Source organism: Aquarana catesbeiana, linkage group LG01, assembly GCF_042186555.1.
Source record: "Aquarana catesbeiana isolate 2022-GZ linkage group LG01, ASM4218655v1, whole genome shotgun sequence".
Lineage (NCBI taxonomy): Eukaryota > Metazoa > Chordata > Amphibia > Anura > Ranidae > Aquarana > Aquarana catesbeiana.
In genome coordinates, this window is record NC_133324.1 from 556,836,275 (window position 1) to 556,864,227 (window position 27,953).

General features: G+C 44.3%; 1 protein-coding gene across 1 annotated transcript in view; it reads left to right on the plus strand.

Moving 5' to 3' along the window:
• TMEM59L (transmembrane protein 59 like) overlaps positions 1-27,953 on the plus strand; it is a 147,505-nt gene that overhangs the window by 28,312 nt on the left and 91,240 nt on the right. Inside the window, exon 2 of the mRNA XM_073596036.1 lies at positions 17,831-17,936. Coding sequence (XP_073452137.1) covers positions 17,831-17,936 — 106 coding nt within the window. The remainder of the gene's footprint in view (positions 1-17,830; positions 17,937-27,953) is intronic.

A 27,953-nucleotide genomic window follows, 5' to 3' on the forward strand; every position in this document is an offset into this window, starting at 1 on the left:
CCGCCACCAATAAAAGTGTGTATTTAGCGTCAAAGTACTGACGTACGGGTATGGCGATTTGCGTGAAGTGGTTAATGACCATTCTAGATCAGATGCTATTGCTATTGTCCATTGTATCATACTCAGGTGTTGGATGTCAGGATTTCTCCATATGTATGTGGGATGTGAGGTAACTAGGAGTTGGATGAGTGGGAACAGTTAATGACTGTGGTCCAGTAGAAATTTTCATGGGAAGATTAATCTGCAGGGAAAATTAGCAAGCTTTGTACTGGATATTTTAGATCTTGTGGAGAGCCCAGGACTGCCACCTCCTAGATCTACAGCTGGGTAACCAGCAGGCAGGGTAAAGCACCAACTAATAATGACCATAAGAGAGGCCAAGTAGTAATACGGCATATTAGGCTCCGTTCACATCTTGGAATTTTTGGGTGCTTTTCTGCTCTAAGCCTCGGCTCTAAAAATGCCCAATAAGACCAATCCAATTCATTTTTTTGGCCCGCGTTCACATCTGAGTGTTCTGTCGCCTAAAGCAAAATGGCTGTTGCTCAAAAAAGTATATGAGCTTCTTTTTTGCCAGATTACATTGCTTTTACATTGGTGACTTGTCAACTTAAAAAGGCCTGAAAAATGTCTGTAAAATAGCAACGCCTAGATGTGAATGGAGCCTTATGTAGTGCCAAGTCTGCACCAGTAGTTAGAAGTTGTAAGGCAACACATGCTATTCTAGGTGACCTACCTGCCCATTTAAAGGCTGATATTATTTTTTTTTTATTTGCTGATTAATCCAGACTAGAGATCATCAATATCAGTAAAAATTTTGGTAGGAAAACAATTTTGGTGTCACAACCACTGATAGTGTAAATATTTCATCCGTGTTCTTTTTTCTGTCTTACAAAGGGAAGAAAAACATGTGGCTGGGACTTTATAGGCACATAGACATATAATAAATGCTTACAACTTAAAATCACATAAATCCTTTATTGTACAAACATTAAAAATATCATGACTGATCCGAACACAATTTTTTCCAGTCCCTATGAACATTGCTTACAAAAATGATATACCACTATGGGGGTTATTTACTAAAGGGAACTCCACTTTGCACTGCAAGTGCACTTGGAAGTAAAGTCGCTGTAGATCCGAGGGGGACATGCAAGGAAAATAAGAAACAGCATTTTAGCTTGCACATGATTGGATGATAAAATCAGCAGAGCTTCCACTCATTTCAGATCTACCCCTTAGATTTAGAGCGACTGTACTTCCAAGTGCACTTTCAAGTGCACTTACAGTGCAAAGTGGATTTGCCTTTCGTAAATAACCCCCAATGTCTTCCACATGGAGAAACACAGGTTTTCTTTGTTCAAAATAGTTTCACATTTATAAGAAAGTAGAAAACACAAAAATTAGGCTTTTTACAAGTGTTTTCTTTTATTAATCAGTGCAATGGATAAAGATTGCCATTATCATAAAACCTTTAAATATTGCTTACACACTCACTGGTCTAACTAATTACTGTGATTACTGCAACCACAGAATAATCAATAATGAAGCCATCAGTCATCATTTAATTATTTCCCTTACTCTGTGCATAGCTTTTCTGTGAAGGTAGGAAAAATCCACTTGAATCGTGTAGATGGAAAGTGAAGAAACAAGAAGGCTGTTGTGAAGCCATGAAGCCAAAAGAGTGATTGAACATACATTTATTTTACACAGCTGTGTGTGTGTGTGTATAGTCACACATTCTGTCTCTGAGCTCTTCAGGCAGTTCCTTTGACCTCATGATTCTCATTTGCTCTGACATGCACTGTGAGCTGTAAGGTCTTATATAGACAGGTGTGTGGCTTTCCTAAGTCCAATCAGTATAATCAAACACAGCTGGACTTAAATGAAGGTGTACAACCATCTCAAGGATGATGAGAAGAAATGGACAGCACCTGAGTTAAATATATGAGGTCACAGCAAAGGGTCTGAATACTTAGGACCATGTGATATTTCAGTTTTTCTTTTTTAATAAATCTGCAAAAATGTCAACAATTCTGTGTTTCTCTGTCAATATGGGGTGCTGTGTGTACATTAATGAGGAAAAAAATGAACTTAAATGATTTTAGCAAATGGCTGCAATATAACAAAGAGTGAAAAATTTAAGGGGGTCTGAATACTTTCCGTCACCACTGTGTGTGTGTATGTGTATATATATATATATATATATATATATATATATATATATATATATATATATATATTTATGGTCGTGGCCCTAAGACCGAGACAAATGTGGATCACATAAACACGCGACAAGACTCACAACATAAATAGACCTGAGGTGTGGCTTTTGGTCGTCTGGTAGGTATGGCAAGAAAAGGGGCCATACCCAAGATAAGTAATGGATGATTGTGGAGGAGAATTTGCTGAGAAGTGCTGTAAAAAGGAGAATGGGAGGGAGGGTATCGTGCACTGAAACTGACAAAGAGGAAGGGGAAGTGGTCAGCTTAAATACCCTCCGGGCTCCTCCCATAAATTCAGGCCAGCACACTGGCCTTCTAACTTATGGTCGTGGCCCTAAGACCGAGACAAATGTGGATCACATAAACACGCGACAAGACTCACAACATAAATAGACCTGAGGTGTGGCTTTTGGTCGTCTGGTAGGTATGGCAAGAAAAGGGGCCAAAAATAACCAGGTAGGGAAGTATCTTTATTGCCTGTAACCTCATTGAGTGAGCTTGGAGAAAGGGCCATCTTGAGGGAATATATATCTGGTAAAGCAGGCAGACTTTCACCTGCCTAGCTTCTTGGTCACATGGTCTGGTACTCCTTGCTGAGATGTGGCTGAGGCTGCGCCGATCCAAAGGAATATCCAAAATACCGCCCGGGGTCTAGGCCTAAGTTGACCAGTAGGACCCAAACATGTTTAATAAACTGATTTCCACTCAGGGGGTTGACCTGAAAAGGCAGTAACGGGCTGGAGACTGGCTGGGTAGGTGAAAGAGCAGACGGTCAAAAGATCGTTGCTGGGCACCAGGCGTTGCTGGTTCGAAAGAAGTTTATATCCACTCCGGGTCCGGTTTGTTGCGTTTTCCGTAAGATAAAGGACATAGTGGCTTGGATACCGGCCAGGTACAGCCTGATAGGGGTATGAGGGAGAGCCAGCTGTGTGTGGCAATAAGATATAAAGGCTAGGACATGAGTGACGTCATCTACTGTGGTTCCGGGACAAGTGGCAAGGAACCTACGGTAGGTGTACCAGGCCGTGGGATAAGCCTTTAGTGTGTTGCTAGACAGTGAGTGGTTGATGAGCCGGGTTGCATTGACAAGGTGTGGCTTCAATCCATTGTTAGTTGAGACCAAGGTGGGATAGGAGTGGATGATGGGTCGGCTCCGGGTTCCTGCTGGAAGAATGAGACAAAATTGGAGCGGGACAGTGCATCGGCTGCGGTATTGCACTTGCCAGGGATATGCTTACAGTAACTGTTAAATTTGGTGATGTAGTGACAATTGCAACAGACTGCGCAGGAAGGACATGACGGGGAGCGACTTGGATCTACCCTTATTAATGATGTCAGCTGTAACCTGGTTGTCTGATCTGTCCACGTGTGGCCCCAGACTTGGGCTGCTGCCGCAATGGGGTACAGCTCGAACAATGACAAAGATCGAGGGAAGCCAGGAATCAGGCAGATTTCTGGGGGCCAAGGTCTGGAAAACCAGTGATGGCCAAAAATTGCAGCAAAGCCAATGGAGGCTGCAGCATCTGTGACTACCTGGGGCGACTGAGCTGATACTGAGGGAAAAACATTGATATGTCATTCCAGTTGAAGAGGAACTCGTCCCACAAAGCCAAGTCTGCTATTGCTGCTGGGTCTAGTCTGAGGACTTGGTCGGGTCCTGCACTCGGGCAAGAAAGACTAAGAGCCTTGAGATGAACGACCGCCCCTGAGGAATTGTTCTCATAGCGAAATTGAGCATCCCTATCAAGGACTGCAGCTGTCTTTTAGTACATTCCTGTGACCGGGTAAACTCTTGAATGACCAACCTAACACAAGCTAATTTGTCAGAAGGCAGGCTAGGCTGCATGGCATGCGTATCCAGGACGATGCCTGAGAAATTATGAAATGTGTTGGGCCTTCCACTATGTGTCCATTGAGATTGTTGAAGACCTCTTAGCTTGTCTAGATCTACCGGGGGGGGGGGGGGGGTATGTCTAGGTGTTCGATAAGCAGAAAATCGTTCGGATTATGGATAACCCTGTGACATTGGGCCTGGTGTGACAGGTTCAAGTGAGGGATTGGGCGAAACCGTCAGCTTTGTGAGCAAAGTGGCGACAAAAGAGTTCCGTGTCTGTGAGGCTCCAGTCAGAGCTTATCTGGAACTGGGCAAGTCTCGCTGCTGCTTTGGCTGAAAAATGGCCGATGGTCGTAGACGGCAAAACCTCCATATTTGTAAGCAAGATCTGTCACTGCATGAAGGTATAATTCCCGCTCCTCCCTCCTGCTGAGGGTGGCTGAACAAAGTACATCTCTGAACATCCCGAAGGCCAGGGAGAACTCAGTGGCTGACAGCTTACGACTGAGGCTGGGGTCTCTCGACTTGACAACCACTGAGACATCCCCCCAGGCGTATGATTTGTTGTCCGCCAAGTCATGGACTGAGATGAGCAGGGATGCCAAATGACATCTTTTCCCTCCAATATATCCTCCCTGATGCTGGTCGGGACAAGATGAACGGGGAGGACGATAGGTGCAGAGCTTGGTGTACCTGCAGAAGGAGAAGCTGTCATCGGGACCATGACCAGGTCCGGGAGGGCCATGGATGGGCGAACTTTCAAAGGTGTGACTCTGGTCTGGACGTCCGAACTGTTGCGGCTAAGGGGGAGACCAAAGAGTGCAGCTGGGCCCCGTGGATGGATTGTAGGGATGCCTGTTGGGCCCAGCTGCAGCTGGAGGCGGGAAGAGGAGCCTGAAAAGCTTTGCCTTTCTGGCCGTTAGCAGGAAAGGGAATATCCCTGCGACTCAGCTATGAGTTTGGGGATGTTCCGTCCCCTGAGGGACTGCAGGCAGCCGCGCTCTGAGCCGTTTGGGGGGGTAACAGAGGGGCGGGTGTGAAGTCCTCGCTGCTAGAAGACAAAAAGGGGGCTGGGTGCTCATATTTAAGAGGAGTCATAGCCATAGGATAGAGAGCAGAGTGGTAAAGAGAAAACTCAGAGAGGAGGAAAAAGGAAGAAGTACAGAAAAAGGAATGATAGGCATAGACAGGAGCTGACAGAGTTCTGTTGTGCAGAACTTATGTTGAGTGGAAATTTAGAAAACTCAGAAGAGTGCGTGGCGACCGAGGTGGGCCAGGAGGTGACTGGCCAGATAACCGATAGCTCGGGTGCCTGTCTGTGGCAAGCACAAACCTGAAGACCAGAAGCCCAGGGCGTACTGGGGCGAGAAGTAGAAGTCTGGTACGGCCTACGTAGGAATGTTGCGGTCTGTAGGGGGTGACGTGTGCTCGGCCTGCTAACACTTGCCCTGCCAGCAAGTCTACTGTTAAGCGACCTTGTCTGTGAGGTGAAGGGTCGCCCCTTCGAAAACAGAGTGTCATGTGTAGACATATGTGACAGAACTAACGCCTGGAGATCACGTCCAATGATGTATGTGAAGTAACAGTATAGTGAAAGGGTGCTTCAGAATGATGTGATAGAAAAGCCCATGAACTAGACCCTGACTGACGCTCTAGTAGCGAGGTCCTGGTTATGATCGAAACTCGGTCGACCGGGAACACCTGCAGTAGGGGTGACATGAGTGCAACAAGATTTCTTTACTTTTTTTTTTTTTTTTTTCCTTTTTTTTTTTTTCTTTTTTTTTATGTGTCCCCCTTGTATGCGACTGGCCCTGGTGAAGATGCAAACATAGCGTTTTTTTTTTTTTTTTTTGTTTTTTTTTTTTTACCTGGGAAATAACGTCCAACCTGGTACAGGATGGAACCTGAACTCGACTGACCTGAGGGAGAAAAGATAGACGAAAACAATGAGTGGCTCGTATGAATGCCACTGGAGACGAGTGACCGATTAAGTGCCACTAAAAAAATGAAGTGGGCTGTATGAGCACCACTGAGTGTGCTTGCAGGGATTGCAAGGAGTATATGTTGAGATGCATGTTTGCAGCGATTGCAAATGGGTATATGCTGAGATGCGTGTTTTGCAGTGATTGCAAAAAAAAGGGTAAATGCTGAACTGCGTGTTTTGTAGCGATTGCAAGGAGTTTATACTTAGATGCGTGTTTTGCAGTGATTGCAAAAATGGGTAAATGCTGAGATGCATGTTTTGCAGCGATTGCAAGTGGGTAAACACTAAGATGCGTGTATTTGCAGCAATTGCAAGGAGTTTATACTGAGATGCATGTTTTGCAGTGATTGTATATGGGTAAATGGTAAGATGCGTGTATTTGTAGCAATTGCAAGGAGTTTGTACTGAGATGCATAATTTTACAGAGATTGCAAAATGGTTATATGCCGAGATGCGTGTTTTTTGCAGCAAATGCAAGGAGTTATGATGAGATGCGTGTCTTGCCGCGATTGCAAGGAGTTATGATGAGATGCGTGTCTTGCAGCGATTGCAAGGAGTTATGATGAGATGCGTGTCTTGCAGCGATTGCAAGGAGTTATGATGAGATGCGTGTCTTGCAGCGATTGCAAGGAGTTATGATGAGATGCGTGTCTTGCAGCGATTGCAAGGAGTTATGATGAGATGCGTGTCTTGCAGCGATTGCAAGGAGTTATGATGAGATGCGTGTCTTGCAGCGATTGCAAGGAGTTATGATGAGATGCATGTCTTGCAGCGATTGCAAGGAGTTATGATGAGATGCGTGTCTTGCAGCGATTGCAAGGAGTTATGATGAGATGCGTGTCTTGCAGCGATTGCAAGGAGTTATGATGAAAGGCGTGTCTTGCAGCGATTGCAAGGAGTTATGATGAGATGCGTATCTTGCAGCGATTGCAAGGAGCTATGATGGGATGCGTATCTTGCAGCAATTGCAAGGAGCTATGATGGGATGCGTATCTTGCATCGATTGCAAGGAGCTATGATGGGATGCGTGTCTTGCAGCGATTGCAAGGAGCTATGATGAGATGCGTGTTCTTGCAGTGATTGCAAAATGGGTATATGCTGAGATGCGTGTATTTGCAGCAACTGCAAGGAGTTTGTACTGAGATGCATGTTTTGCAGAGATTGCAAAATGGGTATATGCTGAGATGCGTGTTTTTTGCAGCGATTGCAAGGAGTTATCATGAGATGCGTATCTTGCAGCGATTGCAAGGAGTTTATACTGAGATGCATGTTGCAGCAATTGCAAAAATGGGTAAATGTTGAGATGCGTGATCTTGCAATGATTGCAAGGAGATTATACTGAGATGCATGTTTTTTGCAGCGATAGCAAATGGGTAAATGTTGAGATGCGTGATCTTGCAATTATTGCAAGGAGATTATACTGAGATGCATGTTTTTGCAGCGATAGCAAATGGGTAAATGTTGAGATGCGTGTTCTTGCAGCGATTGCAAGGAGTTTATACTGAGATGCATGTTGCAGCAATTGCAAATGGGTAAATGTTGAGATGCGTGTTCTTGCAGCGATTGCAAGGAGTTATGATGAGATGCGTAGCTTGCAGCGATTGCAAGAAAGGTCACCTACTGGTAGGCGAAAAAGAAAAGGATAGCAGAAATTGTATATGTAGGAAGGAACTGCGAAGTGGCATACGTAACGAATCGTAGATTTGTTATAGGGACTATTACGTATTGGTGTGTGGGATACTCGTGACGCGAACCGTTGTGCCGCTTGTGCGACTAGGTTCGGAGTGGACTGTGATGCATGTAACTGCTGAGGTGATGTGAATCGGACAAAAAATAAATAATGAATCGTAGGGTATGGTAAGAACCACTACAAATTGGTGTGCAGGATAAGACCGATGCAAACCGTTGTGCCGCCGAGGCGACTAGGCTTGAATCCGACTGATTCGTATGACATGAAAGCAATACGAAACAGTCAGTAGAAAATTACATAAACAACGAACCATTTGTGGGGTACAACAGGGACTAATAAGAATCAGTGAGCGGGATGCATCCGATGCGAACCGTTGTGCTGCCGATGCGACTAGATTCGAATCGGATTGTAGCAGGTATGCAATATGAATCGGTTGTAAAGAGATGGCACTGATACAAATCGGTTGTAAGATGTATGAAGTGAATCCAATACAAATCGGTTGCAGCGTGTATACCACACCTTACTTCTAAAACCGAACACATTCCAACCACCCAGCCCCCCAGGCTAATCAAAGTGCAGACAAGGCCCCATGTGGGTCTAATTACCACCTCAATCAGACACAAAACCCATGCAAATAATACATGCTGATCTCCAAATGGATGAGATGGCAACCCCATAGACAGTGAATCCTATGAGAAAATGAAGCCTGTATCGAGTGATATCAGAGAACAACCGACAATGGCTCAGAGCCTTGGATCTACGAACGAATCGTATGTTTGTGGATAGGATGACAAGCAAGGCAGAGCGAGCCTGCAAATCCAAGTTTGCAGGTATAGGAAACATATCCAATGGTAACATTGCATATGAACAAAAAGGTTTGAACCCTACCTGCAACAGCAAGCGAGAACCGCCGACGAAGACGCCGCAACCCACTTGTAATCGAACGCACAGACTTATGAACACAAGGTAAGCTGGGAAGAGTCAGCACAGTGACATGTAGTATTGTGCACTGAAACTGACAAAGAGGAAGGGGAAGTGGTCAGCTTAAATACCCTCCGGGCTCCTCCCATAAATTCAGGCCAGCACACTGGCCTTCTAACATATATATATATATATATATATATATATATATATATATATATATAATATGCCAGTATGGTGGCCTGAATTTATGGTCGGTTCCAGTGCGTGATACTACACGTCACTGGGCCGACTCTTCCCAGCTCACCTCATGTTCGTGAGTCTGTGCATTCGATCGCAAGTTCATTGCGGCTTCTCTGTTCGTTGTCTTTGTCGCCGGTTCCAGCTCACTGTTGCAGGTAGTATTCAAACCTTTACGTATCAGGTACAATCTTCTGATTCATTATGCTTCCTATCCTGCATCCCTTTTGTAAAAAACCTGCCTCCGAGTTGTTGTCGGTCATGTCCCGACATCATTCGGCACAGGCATAATAAATTCGTAAGTTCCTTCTGTCAAACATACGATTCATTTGTAAATCCAAGCCTCCGAGCTGCTGTGGGTCGTTGTCCGATATAACTTGACATAGGCTTCACTGGTTATAAGATTTACTGTCCATGGGGTTGCCGTCTCATCCATTTGGAGATGAGCATGTGTTGTTTGTATGGTTCTGTGGCTGATTGAGGTGGTAATTGGACCCACCTAGTGCTTTGTCTGCACTTGATTAGCCTGGGGGGCTGGGTGGTTGGTAGGTGTTCGGTTTCAGAGCAAGGGGTGGCATACACTCTACAACCAATTCGTATCAGATTCATTTAATACTCCTTACTACCGATTCGTATTGGATTCATTTCATACATTTCACAACCGATTCGTATCAGAGTAATTTCTCTTTACAACCGATTCATATCAGATACATTGCATACTTTCTACCGTTGTCATTCCTTGTATCCCCCATGCCACGTGTTTTAGTTCCTGCAGCGGAACTTACGAATCATTTGTACATGATTCTTCTCTCATTTATTTACCAAACCAAAGTTATTTTCTGTGCATCATGCACGGCGCCACACCACACTCTTCAGATGTATTGCACACCCGCTCCAGTCCAAAGGGAACCCAGTCGCACGGTCACTAGTAGGATTCATTAAAGTGTTTTGTCATGTCAAATTTCGTGGCCACTCGTGGTGTCTCCCGTATCATGTGTTTGGTTCCCACAGTGGAACTTATGAATCATTCGTACGCACTTGTCACATTCTATTTTCTACACCAAACTTTGTTGTTTTGCCTCATGCACGGCATCTCGATATGATGTTTTGCCTCGTGCACTGCATCCCGATATATTGCACTCCAGCCACAGTCCGCCGCAAACTCACTTGCATGGCCCACTGTCGCAAGTAAGATTCATTACCACATTACCACATTCTTTATGTCCTATCAATTCGTTACTATTCGATGTCTCCCATATCTTTCGTTAGTTCCCCCTACGGAACCTACGAATCAAACGGACATTGTCCTTATCCATTATAATGGCAACACGCAATCTCGTCTTAGCAACCCGAGACCCTTGTTAAGACCCTTGCAAAATGCAACATCGTCTCAGCAACCTCTCAAAAAAATAAATAAAAGATAATAAAAAAAAACGTTGTCACTACGCAATCTCAGCCCAGCAACCAGACCCTTGCAAACGCAATACCATCTCAGCAGCCTCACACTCATCGAGACCCTTGCAACACGCAATACCATCTCGAGCTACTTCCCACTCAAGACCTTTGTGACCACGTAGTCTTGCCCCAGCAACCTGACATTCATTAAGACCCTTGCAGCAAGACAAATTGTCTTAGCAGCCTGACACTCTCTTGTTGAGACCCTTGCAAACGCAATATCGTCTCAGCAGCCTCACACTCAACCAGACTCTTGCAAATGCAAAATCGTCTCTGCAAACACTTATTGAGACCCTTGCAGTCATGCAATATTGTCTCAGCAGCCTGACACTCATTTGAGACCCTTGCAAAAGCAATATCGTCTCAAAGCAACCTCATACTCATCGAGGCCCCTGCATTCACTCAATATCGTCACAGCAGCCTGACTGAGACCCTTGCGACCATGCAATATCATCTCAGCAAACCAGACTGAGACCCTTGCAACCACGCAATGCCGTCTCAAAACAAACCTCATACTCATCGAGATCCCTGCAACCACGCAATGCCGTCTCAAAACAAACCTCATACTCATCGAGACCCTTGCAACCACGTAATATCGTCTCTGCAACCTGACACTCACTGAAACCCTTACAATCACGCAATATCATCTCCAGTAGTATAAAACACTTCTCGGCACGCAGCGGCAAACAATCAGCCACACAAACATGCAGCGGAACTCAGTTGGCCATTCATCTCCAGTGGCACGCGGGCCACTCATCTTTTCTCTGTCTTTCTCCCTGAGGTTAGTTCAGGTTTCCATCTGGCACCAGGTTGGACTTTATGTCCCCAGATAAAAAAAAAATAGGAGGGGAAGAATGTACAGTTCACATCTTCACCAGGGTCAGTCGCATGACAGGGGTGAGCCAGTTTATTTCAGGTAGAGTCACACCAGGCCCACCGTCAGACGGTTATCCACCACCTCGATGACTTCCTGCTCACCGAACAACCAGGCACACCACCGGCAGATTTGGACAGGTTGAGAATAGTGTTCAGCAATCTCAACGTGCCCATAGCCGAGCATAAAGTGGAAGGCCTGGCACACTCTATCACCTTCCTAGGTGTCACTCTGGACACGCCTTCCATAGACTGCCCCTCGACAAACTAGCCTGTATCAGGACAGTTATCCATGACTTCACCCGGTCACAAGAGTGCACCATGAGGCAGTTGCAATCCTTACTAGGGATGCTGAACTTCGCGATGAGGATTATTCCTCAAGGACGGTCCTTTATATCACAGCATTTAGTCTTCTCACACCAGTGCAAGATCCAGACCAAGTTCTCAAACTAGACCAAGCAGCAGTAGCAGACTTGGCTATGTGGGACAAGTTCCTCACCAGCTGGAACGGCATTTCAATGCTCATCCCAGCAGTGTCAGCCGAGCCACCACGGTGGTCACCGATGCTGCAGCCTCCACGAGCTTTGCGGCCATTTTTTGGCCACCACTGGTTCGCCCAACCTTGGCCCCCAGAAATTCTCTTAAATTTCTGCTTTCACTCAGTCTTCATCACTCTTCGAGCTGTGTCCCATCATGGCAACTGCCCAGGTTTGGAGCCACATTTGGACAGGACAGACGATGCTCTTCACCACAGACAATCAGGCCATGCCGACGTTATCAATAAAGCAGGTGCCTGGAGCGGACCCAACAACTACTCCTGTCCCACCCTGGTCGTTGCTGACGATGGACTGAAGCTGCATCTCGCCAATGCAACCCAGCTCGATAACCATTCCTTGGCACGCAACACACTGAGGGCCTATCGTACTGCTTGGAACACTTACCGCAAGTTTTTGGCCTCTTGCCCCAGAGCAGCGATAGGCGACGTTAGACACGTCCTAGCCTTTTATATCGTATGGCCACATGCAGCTGGCCCTTTCTCACAATACTATCAGGCTATACCTAGCTGGCGTCCAGCATTTCCTGTTCTTACAGGACCCCAGTAAACCATCAGTATTCTCGACCCATGCAGTCAAGTCACTCCTATAGGGCATACAAAGGCACCAACCCGTAGTCAGTGGCAAACGCCTACCTATCACGAGTGCCCTCTTCAGGGACATGTCTGAAATCCTTACTCGTTCTCCGTTTTGGGGCTTTGCCTAGTCATCCAGGTGGCCATCTACCAGACCTTCTACGGTTTCCTATGACTTAGTGAATTTACCGTCAGCGGCTCCGGCAGTCAGACACTGCTCAGACGCCACCAGACTCGCTTTCCGAACCATTACACCCTTCATCTCACAATCTGCAAAACACAATAAACCGGCCCTTGGGTTTACATCAACCTATTTCAGACTAACAACGCCTGGTGCCCAGTGACAGTACTCGACCCAGCCAATCTGATGGTAGCTCATTGCTACCCTTTCTAACCAGCCCCCTGAGTGCCAGTCAGTTTATCAAGCATGTCAGGATCCTCCTAAGCAACTTGGGCTTCAGCCCCAGTCAGTTCTCTGGACATTCCTTCTGGATTGGAGCAGCCTCAGTTGCCTCCCAACAGGAAGTACCTTACCGCGTAATCAAGAAACTAGGCCGATGAAAGTCTGCTTGTCTTGCCACATACATCCCAAATCCTCAGGAAGAAATGGCACAAGCCATCACCATGCTAGCTCAATAACCACAAAAATCAATTAAGAGTTATTCCACTATCTGAGTCTTTTGGTCTTTTGCCCCCTTGGCACACCGACCAGACCACCAAGGCACACTTCAGGTCTATTTATGTTCCAAGTCTTGTAGCGTGTTTACGTAATCCACATCTCTCTCAGTCATAGGGCCACAACCATAAATAAGAAGGCCAGTATGGTGGCCTGAAATTATGGGAGGAGCCCGGAGGGTATTTAAGCAGCCCACTCGCCCACGCTCTTTGTTGAGAGAAAGAGAGAGAGAGAGAGATGCATGCATTTGCAAATTATGGAAGTAGAAAAAAAATTACAACCTGTTATTTGATTAAATAGATTACCTGGGCAGAAAGGTTAAAATGCATGCAATATAATGCAGATTGTCAATCCCTATACAGTATGTAGTGGCTGCATTCTTTTTTTTTTTTTTTCCTTTATTTGTACCTAATGATCCAAACCTTCTGTATTAGGGTGGCTACACTCACTACTCCACTGTATTTTGGAGGAGCAACATAGCCACCCAACAACTAGACTTTACATATTGGGATAACATTTTTAACTATATGACTAAAAGCTGACCATTGTAATCACCCCTGTCAGGTTAAATGGTTTGTCTCAATCCTCTAACTGAAGCTTTTGCTTTGTCTGTTAAAGGAAGTTGAAAAATAACAGATTTACTGTCGAGAGTAACAAGTAATAAAACCAGTTGCAGAGGGGTCTCAGACTGCTTTGTTAATGCTTTTAACAGACTACATCATGTGTGTCATTTTCATATTTGCTGATAGTTATATTTTAAGGTTTTATCAGGTGTACAAAACCCGTTAACATGTAAACCTCTCCCAAATGTACATTATGTTAATCTACACTGCATCTAACAATGGTTTGTAGTTCTTGTTTCCCAATATCTTGCATACCCTGGGCACTGTAATTTCCGGTAAGGCAATTGCCCCACCACCACCACCACTCTAGGACAGCTGCACATATGCCTCTTAAAACCTCTAAAACAGGTGTCTCCAAAATCTTCAACTCATTGACTACTTCATGTAGATTCAGAAATTTCATCAACTCCCCAAATTTTTTTTATATGAATATAAGGTATTAAATACTACTTTAAATAATATATAATAATATAATATAAATGTTACAATTGCTGTGAATACTGTCAACATTGATATGGTATTAAAAGCTATTATGGTTTTTACAATGCAAAATGATAGTAAATGCACAGTAATCAGCCCTTTGACACTGTTGCTGTCTCTGAGTGTATTCACTGGCTCTACAACAGAGTGTGAGATAGATCTACTCATGGGCTGTCCAACAGAGTTTGAGAGGTGTTAATACTGGCTCTCCAACAGAGTACATGGGATAGACAGAACATATATAATTACTGGAAGGGGGAGAGTGAACAGTTACGAATTCACAACTCAAAGCATGCTGGTAAATGAGGCCAGTAACAACACACACAGAGACAACTTAAGGCCACTCTTACTGGCAGCTAACCACTAGCTACTTCATCTGCACGACAAGGGACTAACAGAGCTCAATAGAGACCTCAAATAAGTATTTGACGCTCATCAACCTTCCTTTATTAATTCTCTTTTTATTTTTTTTTTAAATGACCCTTTTTTTGCCTATGCAGGACAAAGGAAATGGGGCATTTAACGTCTCCCCCTTCCATAGCAGCATATACTCACTTTGTTTAATTCCTAAACCAATTCATTCCACCAGCAGCAGCAAAGGGAAATACTCAACACTTGTGGATATGGGTGAGCACACTTTGTAAAGTTGTTTTGGGCCAGCAGTGGGGCTTTACGTGTACAGTAAATCCTTGGATTGCGTGCATAATTAATTTCAGAAACATGCTTGTAATCCAAAGCACTTGTATATCAAAGCAAATTTCCCCATAAGAAATAATGGAAACTCAAATGATTCGTTCCACAACCATTTATTTATAGATCCTTCAGTTTATAGTCCATATAAAAAGATTATAGCAATGTGACCAGGTTGTGTAACCGTAAAATATCCATCAGGAGCTACAGAGTATAAAAGAGAAGGGAGGCGCCTCTAAGTGTAGCAATATGGTCACATTTAACCGGTTCAATACCGGGCAATTTCACCCCCTTCCTTCCCAGGCCAATTTTTAGTTTTCAGCACTGTTGCACTTTAAACGTCAATTGCGCGGTCGTGCAACGTTGTACCCAAAAGAAATTGACGTCCTTTTTTTCACCACAAATAGAGCTTTTTTTTGGTGGTATTTGATCGCCTCTGCCGTTTTTATTTTTTGCGCTATAAACAAAAGAAGAGCGACAATTTTGAAAAAAAACACAATATTTTTTACTTTTTGCTATAATAAATATCCCAATTTTTTTTTTTAAAAACACATTTTTTCCTCAGTTTTGGCCGATACGTATTCTTCTACATATTTTTGGTAAAAAAAATCGCAATAACCGTATATTGATTGGTTTGCGCAAAAGTTATAGCGTCTACAAAATACGGGATAGATTTATGGCATTTTTAAAAGAATATATTTTTTTATTTTTTTTAGCGGCGATCGCGATTTTTTTTGGTGACTGCGACATTATGGCGGACACATCGGACACTTTTGACACATTTTTGGGACCAATCACATTTATACAGCGATCAATGCTATAAAATTGCATTGATTACTGTGTAAATGTGACAGGCAGTGAAGGGGTTAACCGCTAGGGGGCGGGGAGGGGTTAATATGTTTCCTAGGGAATGATTCTAACTGAAGGGGGAGGGGACGCACTAGGGAAGGAGACCGATCTTTGTTCCTCAGTTCTGGGAACACAGATCGCTCTCCTCAGAGCTGACAGGCTGTGGATCTGTGTGTTTACACACACAGATCCACATGCCGGCCCGGTTAACGGGCAATTGCGGGTGCCCGGCGGACATCGCGGCCGCCGGGCACACGCACCGGGTCCCGAGGAACGCGGCGGGTGCGCGCGCGCGCTCGCCCCCTAGACATCCGGGAATCCCAGGACGTCATATGACGTCCACCCAGGATGGGAGATCCCATCTGTGGACGTCATATGACTATGGGCGGGTAGGGAAGTGGTTAAGGAAGATACAACATTTAGCAACTCACATGGTTGATGATTAAAAGAGGCACATCTAAGTATGCAGGCATCCGGGATAAAGCTGTCCACATAGACCGTCCTCCGCACCGCTGGCTCTCACCGCTGTCAGTCTGCAGTCGTGACGGGAAAGACTACCCTGCAGTTGAACAATCTGAAAGTGAGGCTTGAACCGCTCGTGGAGCTCAGAATGGAAGTGATGACGTCGCTGGTGGTGAGGAGGATGGTTTATGGGAACAGCTTTACCCCGAATGCCTGCATACTTAGATGTGCCTGTTTTAATCATCCACCATGCGAGTTGGTAAATGTTGTACCTTCATTAAATGTAACCATTTTGTTACACTTAGAGGTGCCTCTCTTCTCTTTTATACTCAGTTGTGACATGACGCTACTTGTATATCAAGACATCGCTTGTATATCAAGTCAAAATTTATTTAAAAATTTTGCTTGTCTTACAAAACGCTCTCAAACCAAGGTTTTACTGTACTTGTAAGTGTATTCAACAAAAACCTCTATTTTTTTTCTAAATGTTGTTGGAATCATTTTAGTTGGGGTTTTCTGTGATCATTAGCTAGATCAAGTGCTGAGAGAATATTGTAATATATGCAGCATACAAGCATACAAATTTGCTTTACAAATATATATTTAATACCAGATGAACGACTGAGTTTTTAAAAGGGCCGTTAAATGCAGGTGCTAATTTCTTGCAGTCACTCTGTCTGCAGTTTAAACTTTGCATGGGTCTTACTAAGGCTCGATTCACACCTATGCATGTTGCTTTTGAGCGTTTTTGGAGGTTTTTTTTTCATGCTTGGCACGTTTTTGAGCAGCGTTTTTGTAGCGTTTTTGCGGCGTTTTTGCCGCGATTTGCGTTTTGCGTTTTTTTTTTTTTCATTTTTTTTTTACAGTCTTAAAAAAAAATTACAAAAAAAAAAAAAAAAGGCAAAAACGCACCAAAAACGCTGCAAAAACGGTGCACTTGCGTTTTTGATGCTTGTCCATTGAAATCCATTACATGCAAAACGCTGCTTTTTGCATGAAAAAAGTCCCTGACCCTTTCCAAAAACGCAGAGATACAAAAAAGCATTGATGTGAACATGTTCCATAGGAACCCATGTTAAAAAATTCCCATGCATTTCTGCAAAATGCAAAATGCATCAAAAAACGCGCTAGTGTGAATGGAGCCTAAAAGAGAGAATGGGAAGTAATTGCTGCACTGACTAATTCATTTGCATCTGTAAATTTCAACCTCAGTAATTGAGTCTCTGGCTTTTCAGCAAAGGATAGTCTTGAAATACGCAAAGTCCTTCCTGATTAAAAAGGAGAACACAAAATATCCATACACAATATTCCCAGGATTTTATTATGATACAGTCAAGAAGTTAGTGCAGATGGGCCACAAAGTTGATTTTGCACTTGCACCGATATTATTTTAATTTGAATATTAAAATATTTAGCTGACATACAGTAACTTTGATAACCTGGAATCCCATTATTATTTAATAAAAAGTGTGTTAACATCTTGACTGTTTGGTGATATTCTTCTTTTATGATTCCCAACTATTGAGTCATTTTGAACATTTGTGATTCAATAGCACATTTCTCTATAGTTAATGTTTTATGCCAGAATGACATACCCTAAAATGTATTTTCAGATTTAGATCTAATCAGACTTGAAATTGAGTGATTAGAGAAATAAATGAGAGAACAAACTACTCATGCTGCCTGTGTCCTCCCACAGGATGATGTCCTTGGTGCCTGCTACAGAGGATGCAGACTTTTCTCCATCTGTCACTTTGTGGATGTCATTGCTGATCTTAACACAACAAGAGCTGAATGCGAGTCAGGTAATCATTCACATAACAAAATAATACATGCTGTTTTAAGGGGTATATTAAGTAATACAAGTAGCTACTATTATTAATATTAAGTCTACATCAGCCTTTTTATTTTGGGTAATGTTAAAGGGTTCTGTTTCCTGTTTTTTTTTTAAATAATATAATAATACAATACATTGTTTCTATATGGGTATGAGTGGTAGCACAGTAGCTCAGTAGTGGACAATCTGCTTTAATTTCAACTTGCAACACCTTTAAAACATGCTTCCTCAAACAAGGAAACATGATTAACAATGCCTAATATATCATCTGAAGTGATCAGTCACATGTACAGATTATTATTATTATTATTATTTATTAATATTATTATTATTATCATCATACAGGATTTATATAGCGCTAACAGTTTACGCAGCGCTTTACAATCTAAAAGTGAGACAATACAGTTATAACACAATAAAATACAAGAGGATTAGGAGGGCCCTGCTTAGAAGAGCTTACAATCTAATAGGGTGGTACAAAAGGTTATAACTGTTGGGAATGAGCTGATGGAAGTGGTAAAAGATTAGTTGGAGACGTGATAGGCTTCCCTGAAGAGATGAGTTTTCAGGGACTGCCTGAAGGTAGCAAGAATAGGGGATAGCCGAACAGGTTGAGGTAGTGAGTTCCAGAGGATGGGAGAGGCTCTGGAGAAATCCTGGAGACAAGCATGGGAGGAGGAACACAGAGATATAATATAACATAAAGTTATACATGTATGCCTCTTTATGTGCTATTCAAAAAGCCCAGAAGAATATGATAGCAATCGTTAGTACCAATAATTAATGTTGAACAATATCATACATCTAATTGTAATCTCTCCCCAAGTTGGAAAGGTTAGAAACAACTGGAAAAGAAGCCAGTAGTAACCAGGAATGCAGTCAGTTGAACATCCTATGCATAACTGAAGACTATTTAAACATTTAGATAAATATTTTCATAATTTGAGATGAGCTTTCTGTTCAAGTTGAACGTGTTTGGCTCCAACCCAAATAATACTTGGTTTGTGGAAATGGTGAACACAAGTCAGTTACCAACTTTGCACTTCCTGGTGACTTAGACGGGTCAATCACAGGGTTCTCTTATGTGGCAGCCCCCTTCCTATACAAGTCAGGGGTTCCAGCAGCCTTTTGTTATTGTGTGCAGGAGGAGACATGGAGTAGTTAGGGACAGATCACAGAGTGCTTGCAGGAAGAACTAGTTGCTGCTGCTTCTGATTGCTGATAAAATCTCTGAAAATCATATACACACTATCTGCATGCTGGGCAGAGCTAGAGCAGATCAGGATAGATCACAGTGGGGTTGATTTACTTAGGCTCGATTCACACCTATGCATGTTGCTTTTGAGCGTTTTTGGAGGTTTTTTTTTCATGCTTGCCACGTTTTTGAGCAGCGTTTTTGCGGCGTTTTTGCGGCGTTTTTGCCGCGATTTGCGTTTTGCGGTTTTTTTTTTTTTTTTACAGTTTTTTTTTTACAGTCTAAAAAAAAAATTTTAAAAAAATTAAAAAAAAAAAAAAAACGGCAAAAACGCATCAAAAACGCTGCAAAAACGCTGCAAAAACGGTGCACTTGCGTTTTTGATGCTTGTCCATTGAAATCCATTACATGCAAAACGCTGCTTTTTGCATGAAAAAAAGTCCCCGACCCTTTCCAAAAATGCAGAGAAACAAAAAGGCATTGATGTGAACATGTTCCATAGGAACCCATGTTAAAAAATTCCCGTGCATTTCTGCAAAATGCAAAATGCATCAAAAAACGCGCTAGTGTGAATGGAGCCTAAAACTGGAGAGTGCAAATTCTGGTGCAGCTGTGCAGGGTAGTCAATCATCTTCTGACTTCGTAAGAAAACAGTTTGCTGCACTCAGTGTTGATCAAAATTCATATATATATACAGAACACACATAAAAACTAAAAAACAAATCACATAGGTGATATAAAGTGCTCGTGCTTGAATTGACATCTCCTGTGCAATTGTGCTCAGACTGGGATGGAAATGACAAAGGAAATACTTCATTGCGCAATGCCATTAAAACAGATTTTTTCATTACACAAATAAAATAATTCCACTCGCATTTAGAAGTGCCTTATAGTCCTGACACCCGACGTGTAGAGCAGGTGATTAATATGGGTAATCAGCCCTTGCATAGGAAACCGCTGCCTACAGTGTTCTGCTCAATTCCCGGGTAGTTTTGAATGGTCGGAAGTATCGCGATGGAAGGTTTACCGCGTCAATTGCACAGGAGATGTCAATTCAAGAATGAGCACTTTATATCACCTAATGGGACTTTATTTGTTTTTTTTACACTGAGCGCAGCAAACTGTTTTCTTGTCAAATTTGTTTATTGATTTTGAAAATATATACATTGGTACAATTAACAAAATATTGATTACATTAAATGGTAGCATTGGTTGAATTTATATATCAGATCTTAGTATTTCTTGTAGTTACAGCAATGAAAGGCTGCAAACTGTTTTCTTATTTGTTCTTTGCTCTTTTGCTATTTTGCTTCTTAGCAAATTTACTGCAGTTGGTGTTTTGATGATCAGTTTTTCTATCCAAAGGTGCGAAGGTTATATTATTTTTTTCTGTCTTCTTCTGACAAATTGTTCAATTAATTCCTCTCCCGACCGGCGCACGCCGATCTACGTCGGCAGAATGGCACGGCTGGACAAATGTGCTTACAGGTAAGTCCATTTGAATTGCCCACCGTGCCATTGCCATTGCCGGGAGCTCCGTGAGTCGGGTCGCAGATCCCGCGGACTCGATCGCAGCGGGGATACCCGCGATCGCCTCACGGAGAGGACAAACGGGTAGATGCTGATGTAAACAGCATCTCCCCGTTCTGCCTAGTGACAGACTCACTGATCTCTACTACCTGTCATCAGGAGCAGAGATCAGTGTAGTGTCACAGCTAGCCCATCCCCCCTACAGTTAGTAATCACTCCCTAGTACTGACTTAACCCCTCCCCGCCCCCTAGTGTTTAACCCCTTCACTGCCAGTGTCATTTACACAGGAATCAGTGCATTTTTATAGCACTGATCGCTGTATAAATGACAATGGTCCCAAAAATGTGTCAAAAATGTCCGACATGTCCACCATAATGTCGCAGTCACAATAAAAATCACTGATCGCCGCCATTACTAGTAAAAAAAAAAAATTATTAATAAAAATGCCATAAAACTACCTCCTATTTTGTAAACGCTATAACTTTTGCGCAAACCAATCAATAAACGCTTATTGCGTTTTGGGTTTTTTTACCAAAAATATGCAGAAGAATACGTATCGGCCGAAACTGAGGAAAAAAAATGTTTTTTTATATATTTTTGGGGGATATTTATTATAGCAAAATGTAAAAAAATAATGCGTTTTTTTTCAAAATTGCCGCTCTTATTTTGTTTATAGCGCAAAAAATTAAAAATTGCAGAGGTGATCAAATACCACCAAAAGAAAGCTCTATTTGTGGGGAAAAAAGGACGTCAATTTTGTTTGAGAGCCACGTTGCACGATCGCGCAATTGTCAGTTAAAGCGACGCAGTGCCGAATCGCAAAAAGTGCTCTGGTCAGGAAGGGGGTAAATTCTTCCGGGGCTGAAGCGGTTAAGCTTTGGCAATAAAACCTGGAAGCCGATTGGTTTCTATGCACAGTTGCACCAGATTTTGCACTCTCCAGGTTTAGTAAATCATCCCCGGAGTGTTTTTAGGAACAGATAGTAGCTGCTGTTGAAAACTGCTATATTAACAGTAAGTTATAAACACATTATATGTTGGTGTAAGGCAGGGCTGCTCAACCTTTAGAAGCACGGGCCAATTAAGTGATTTGATAATCGGTCGTAGGCCACAATGAAATGGTTCAGAATTTTGATTTTTTTTTTTTCTATTTTGAATGGCATATTGAAGATTTTAAACTACAATCAGAATCATTATTTTCTGTGAGACCAATCCCTGTTGGATGTTTACCCCCTGTTTACTCACAAAAATCAAATTTTTTTTTTTTATTAACCCGATCACCAATAGCCCCACTCTCATGCTCAGGTGTGTTCAGCCAAAAAAGCTCGAACCAGTGTTTCAGCCTTCACTATATCAAGGTCTTTGTAGCCATACCTTGTGAGGTTGTGGGCCACATCAGATGTTTCCACAAGCCATGGGTTGAGCATGCCTGATGTAAGGGATACAAAATGCAGGCATCCGGCAGCAGCAGGGAAGACCAGATCAGTGGTCTACACTTCAAGAAAGAGAAAAAAGGCTGGGTATGATTAAAATAGAGTTTAATATTGTACAAGCTGGGGGCGTGTCCGGATGTAGCAAGGAGCAGACGTGTTCCAGAGGAGCTCCGCTGGTCCTGGTTCCATCCGAAGCCATCCTGCTTTAAACCTACCTTGTTTGACCCTACACTGCTCCCTAAGTGCTGCCAGGCATCATCTACAGCAGGGACGGGGGTTATTGTGGAGGCCGGCCGCTCGACGGAGCTGTAATAGGCCCTCAGCCGGCTCCACTTCCCGGAGGCATTCCGCCATTTTGAGGCCTACGGAGTCCCGGCGATCCCCGGCCTCGAGTACCGCAATCGGCGGGAGGGGGGCCTCAGTGCTCCGCGCATCGGACCCATCCAGCTGTGGGAAGCGGCGGGACCTGGAGGAGACAAGCGGGGTCAGCGATCGCACCGCAGCAGCCTCCAGCCGGCCCCACACTCTGGACGTAATCCACCATCTTGCGGCCTGCGGAGCCTCTGCGATCCCCGGCCTCGGGTGCCGCAATCGGCGGGAGGAGGGCCACAGCAGGCTATACACCAGTGCCATCCAGCTAACAGCAGCGGGACCCAGAGGTAACGAGGGGGGACACCAAACACACCATAACAGCCCTCGGTTGGCTCCATATACCGGCCGCCATCTTGCGGGCTTTAGCAGGAATAACCAACACTGTCCTGGGGTGCTGTGGTCTGCGGGAGGGGAGTTGCCACCCGGCCCGGGACCTATATAAGAGGGGACAAACATCTAAAGGCCATCGGAGGAATCGCAGAGACAACCCCCCCTCCTAACTTGTAGCCTAAAGGACAGACTACAGCTTTTATCATAAGGTACTGTTGTTGGGGGTGTCGTATAGCCGCAGTTTTCAAAGCCCGAGCCCTTGCTGTGTCCTGTCCAACACTATAGATTATCCCATCCAGCAGTGGAGGGCATCTGGGCATGAGAAGAGGCAGATCTAGTTCCGCGAAGACAGGTGGGCATACCCCTAAAGCTTCCTCACAGCGGAGGTCACAGGTCCCAGTGGGCCTGACCAACTACACACACATGGCATCTCAGACCATCCCCACAGATCCGGGCTTGGAGGAGGATTGTTTCCAAGCTCTAATGCTGGCTATTTCTGGATGTCAGAACACCTTGACAGCCAAAATTGACACCCTGCAAATGGAATTCGGGCTCATGCGCAGGGATATGGGCAAGATGGGGGATCGCATGAATGAAGCAGAGCGGCGAATCGGTGACTCGTAGGATACTGTTCGAGACAATCGGGCCTCCATCCATACCCTACAAGCCAAGGTAAAGATCCTCGAATCGCGGGCTGTTCACTAAAATGTGCCTGTTGGGGATGGAGGGGTTGGGGTGGTGGATGGCTCCCTTGCTCCCTCCCTTTTCCCCTCTCCTCTTACCATTGAATTCTACATGGCGGATTTATCCTTTACCCCCTTCAAGTATGTTGACGCTATAACAGATCAGACATACTATATTTTTTGTCTGAAGGGACTGGGGACCGATGGAGGAGAGCAGCACTCCCCAGGGCCTTCTTAAAGCGGGGTTCCACCCAAATTTTTAACATTATCTCTATGCATTCTCTTCCTTGCTTAGATGCTGACATGCTGTGTAAAAAAATTTAAATCGCCGTAATTACCTTTTTTTTTCTAATCTTCTTAGCACTTCCTGGTTTTCCTTCCATGGGAGAAGGCGTGTTTCTGCCTCTCCCAGACCTCCCACAGTCCCCTGGGAGCTAGTCTCAGGCTTCCCAGCATGCATTGTGCAACAGCGTCATCACAACATCTCGGTGAATGCTGGGAGCACAGCATTCACCGCATCCAGGAAATACATGCTTGTGGGCTTCAAATGCCCACAATGAAGATGGAAACCGCCTTCAGTGAATTTTATAAGTTATTCTTTACAACGAAATCGGACACAGGCGGACTTATTACACAGAACATGTGAGTAGATAATCATGAGAAGAAAAGTTTGTGAATGAACTCCAAAAAAAAAAAAACGATAGATAGGTGGACCCCCGCTTTAAAAGGTCTATGGGGGATTATAGGTCACAGTTATGACCAAAGTATGTGCCCCTAGCTCCGGCTAGGTGTTTTTTTTTTATTTTCAATTTTTTTCTTATTACGTTTACTTATATTAGTTTAAAGTTTGTATGGATCTCTATTATGGTGCTTTTATCCTCAGGATACGGACGGATGTCTCTGGACTGCACCGAACTCTGACCGCCCCTGTGTTGTTTGGTGCCAGTCTGGGAGTTGTCTCACTGCCTTGTAGGAGACTTTCCTAGAAATTAATGGGTTCTGTTTGGGGTTCAGGCACGCCGAGTTCCACAGCGGTTGTGCGGGGTGGGAGGGGCTTGGGTTTTTGTTCTTTTTTGTTTTTCAGTGTTACTTCTTACTACATAAGACAGATATGTGACAATGTATGTTATACAAGGGTGCTGTGGATTTGGGCCCTGCCACCGCTCTGCCTAGATCCGTGGCGGACCCATATGTACAGTGAATCGATGACGGTGTCGGCCTTTCAGGGTCCAGCTGACTGTAATTTGATCCTTGCATATTTCTATTCTCCCTTGCTATGGCCCCCTTGAGAATTCTTTCCTGGAATGTCCGGGGCCTTGGCGATAAAATAAAGCGCTCCCTAGTGTTCGAATATATTAAGAGATATAACCCCCACATCTGCATATTGCAAGAAACGCATCTAGTGGGGAGTAAGATAATGAGCCTCAATCGCCCCTGGGTGGGGCGACATTTTCATGCCACTCACTCTGGATATTCCCGGAGAGTTAGTATCTTGATTCATAAGTCCCTCCAGTTCGAGTTGCTGGATGTTAAGCTGGACCCTGGGGGTAGATACGTACTAGTTCATGCACTTATTGACACGGTTGAGATGGTGGTTGTGGGCATTTATTTACCACCCCCGGCTGACATTTCCCTTCTACATAATCTTATCCCTCTCCTAGCTCAATACCCTACAGATAATGTCCTTCTGGCAAAGGAATTCAATATAGCACCAGATCTGTCCCGGGACAGGCTCACACCTGACCCAGCTACGGACTCTTCCTTATCCAGATGGGCGGGTATCTTTGGTTTTGAGGATGTGTGGAGATGGAAGCACCCTCATGAACGCTCATACACGTGCTGTTCCCTTTCACACAATACGCTATCCCGCATTGATCTCATCTATGCCAGTGGCAGTCTTCTGCCCAGGCTTAGAGAGATCAAGATCCTCCCCAGAGGAATATCGGACCATTCACCGATGTTCTGTGTTATACAGGCGGTGACACCCCCTGCTGACAGAATCTGGCGTCTGTCTAGATTTTGGATAAATCACCCGACTATAGAGTTTGAGATGGCCACCTTGATTAGACAATATTGGTTGATAAATGCTGACTGTACTACACCGGGTAATGACTGGGATGCATTCAAGGCCTATATCAGAGGATGCTACATGTCTTCCATAGCTACGGAACCCAAAAACAACCAGATTACACTGGAGGAGGCGGAGGCCAAGGCTCAGACTCTTGAGTCTGACTTTGCCAATACGGCTAACCCCATTACAGGACAAGATATGAAGGCAGCTTATAGGGAGGTTTTGCTTCTCAGGGGGGCCAAGGTCAATAAAAGACAGTTGGTTCAATCACAAAAAATCTTCGAACAGGGGGAGAAGATGGGGAGACTGTTAGCCTGGTAAGCTAAAGAATAATCCATGACCCCCACTATAGCGAGAATTGAGGCGACAGACGGAACGGTAAAGACAGATCCATTCGATATAAACACATGCTTTATGGAATTCTACTCCAATCTGTACTCATCGAGAGCAAGAATTCTGAAGAAGAGCTCTCTGGGTTCTTAGATGAAGTGGAATTCCCCACTCTTACCCCGGAGGCAAGGCAGTCCCTCAATAGCCTGATCACAATAGAAGAGGTCCAAATAGCCTTGGGTTCTCTACAATCAGGTAAGACTCCTGGAGCGGATGGATTCCCTCCTGAGTTTTATCAGCAATATACTGAGGAAATGATCCCAAGAATACACAACATGTTAGTTAAGCAATAATAGTCATGGTGCCCAAACCAGGGAAAGATCCCCAATTATGTTCGCCCTATAGGCCCATCTCCCTATTGAATTCTGAGGCAAAAGTTTTGACCAAAATCCTCGCTAGACGTTTTAATGAGGTAATACTGTCATTAGTGCATGAAGATCAATTGGGTTCATGCCGGGCAAGGGCACAGACATAAACCTGCGGAGACTGTATGCGGTCTTGACCTTGGGGGTTGGAGACGTTGACCAAGCGGTAGTGGCCTCCCTGGATGCGGAAAAAGCTTTCGATTCCGTGGAATGGAACTATCTATGGGAGGTCCTCCGCAGATTTGGATTTGGTCCCGTCTTCATCTCCTGGGTTGAGGCGGTGTACAGATCTCCGACAGCCATGGTGCGCACTGGAATGGTCCTCTCTCAGTCCTTTCCCCTTCATAGGGGAACGAGACGGGGCTGCCCATTATCCCCGGGGCTCTTTGCACTCGCGATAGAGCCCATGGCTATCCTTATAAGGTCCAACTCACAAATACAGGGTATTACTATAGGCCCACTACAAGAAAAGGTGTCATTATATGCGGATGACACCCTCTTATACCTTAAGGATGATGGACAATCATTGTCACAAGCGCTTCAGGTCACAGATAGATACGGGCGATATTCCGGAATATGTATTAACTGGGGAAAGTCAGTATTGTTCCCACTGCACTCTGGGGTTGCTCCTTTGCATTTGGACGCACAGCTTCGCGGGGTATCACAGTTCAGATACCTTGGCGTAGAGATACATAGAGACCTTCGTCAATTCATTGGCCTGAATTTGGCCCCGGTGATGTCTCGGGTGACCCACCAATTTTCCTCATGGAAGTCTCTTCCCCTTAGTCCAGTGGGACGCGTAAATTTAATTAAGATGTCTATCCTGCCCAAATTCACCTATTTATTTAGGCAAACTCCTGTCCCCATACCTATTTCCTTTTTTAACAAATTGGAGAGTTTAGTCATATCCTTTGTATGGAATGGAAAGGCCCCTAGAATCGCAAAAACAACCTTACAACTACCGGTTGCATTGGGAGGCCTGGCACTCCCATGTTTCCTAAAATATTACTGGGCGGTGGTCCTGGTGACGTTAAAGTGGTGGTTGGCGGAGGAGTCCTCTAACCCTGTGGAGGCCGCGTTGCTTGGTTCCTACTCGGAGCTACGAAATCTCATACATAGAGGGCCCCGCTCCAATCCAAAGATGTCTGTGCCCTTGAAAACGACCATTAAGGTATGGCATACGGTGAACACGAAGCTAGGGAAGCAAAATACGTGGTCCCCTGTGACACCGCTTTGGAGTAATCCACAGTCGAGTCATTTTCAATCGATACCAGATCCCGTCATATGGGCTAGATATGGAATAGTTGCCCTGAGTGATATTGTATCGCAGGGACAACTGATAACATTTGATGATCTGAAGAGTAGAAAAGGCCTCCCAAACCAGATGTTTTTTAGATTCCTTCAGATAAGACATGCTTTTCACTCCCAGTTTCCTGGTCCGGTGATCTTGCAGATGTCAGATTTGGAAACTGAACTCCGTGCACCTGAAGGCACCAGACTGCTGTCGACTATTTATAATAAACTTGCACTCCTGGACACGTCTAGAGTTTCACAATTAATGTCAACCTGGCAGTGTGACATTCCTGACCTGACTGATGAGGACTGGGAAGAGGGG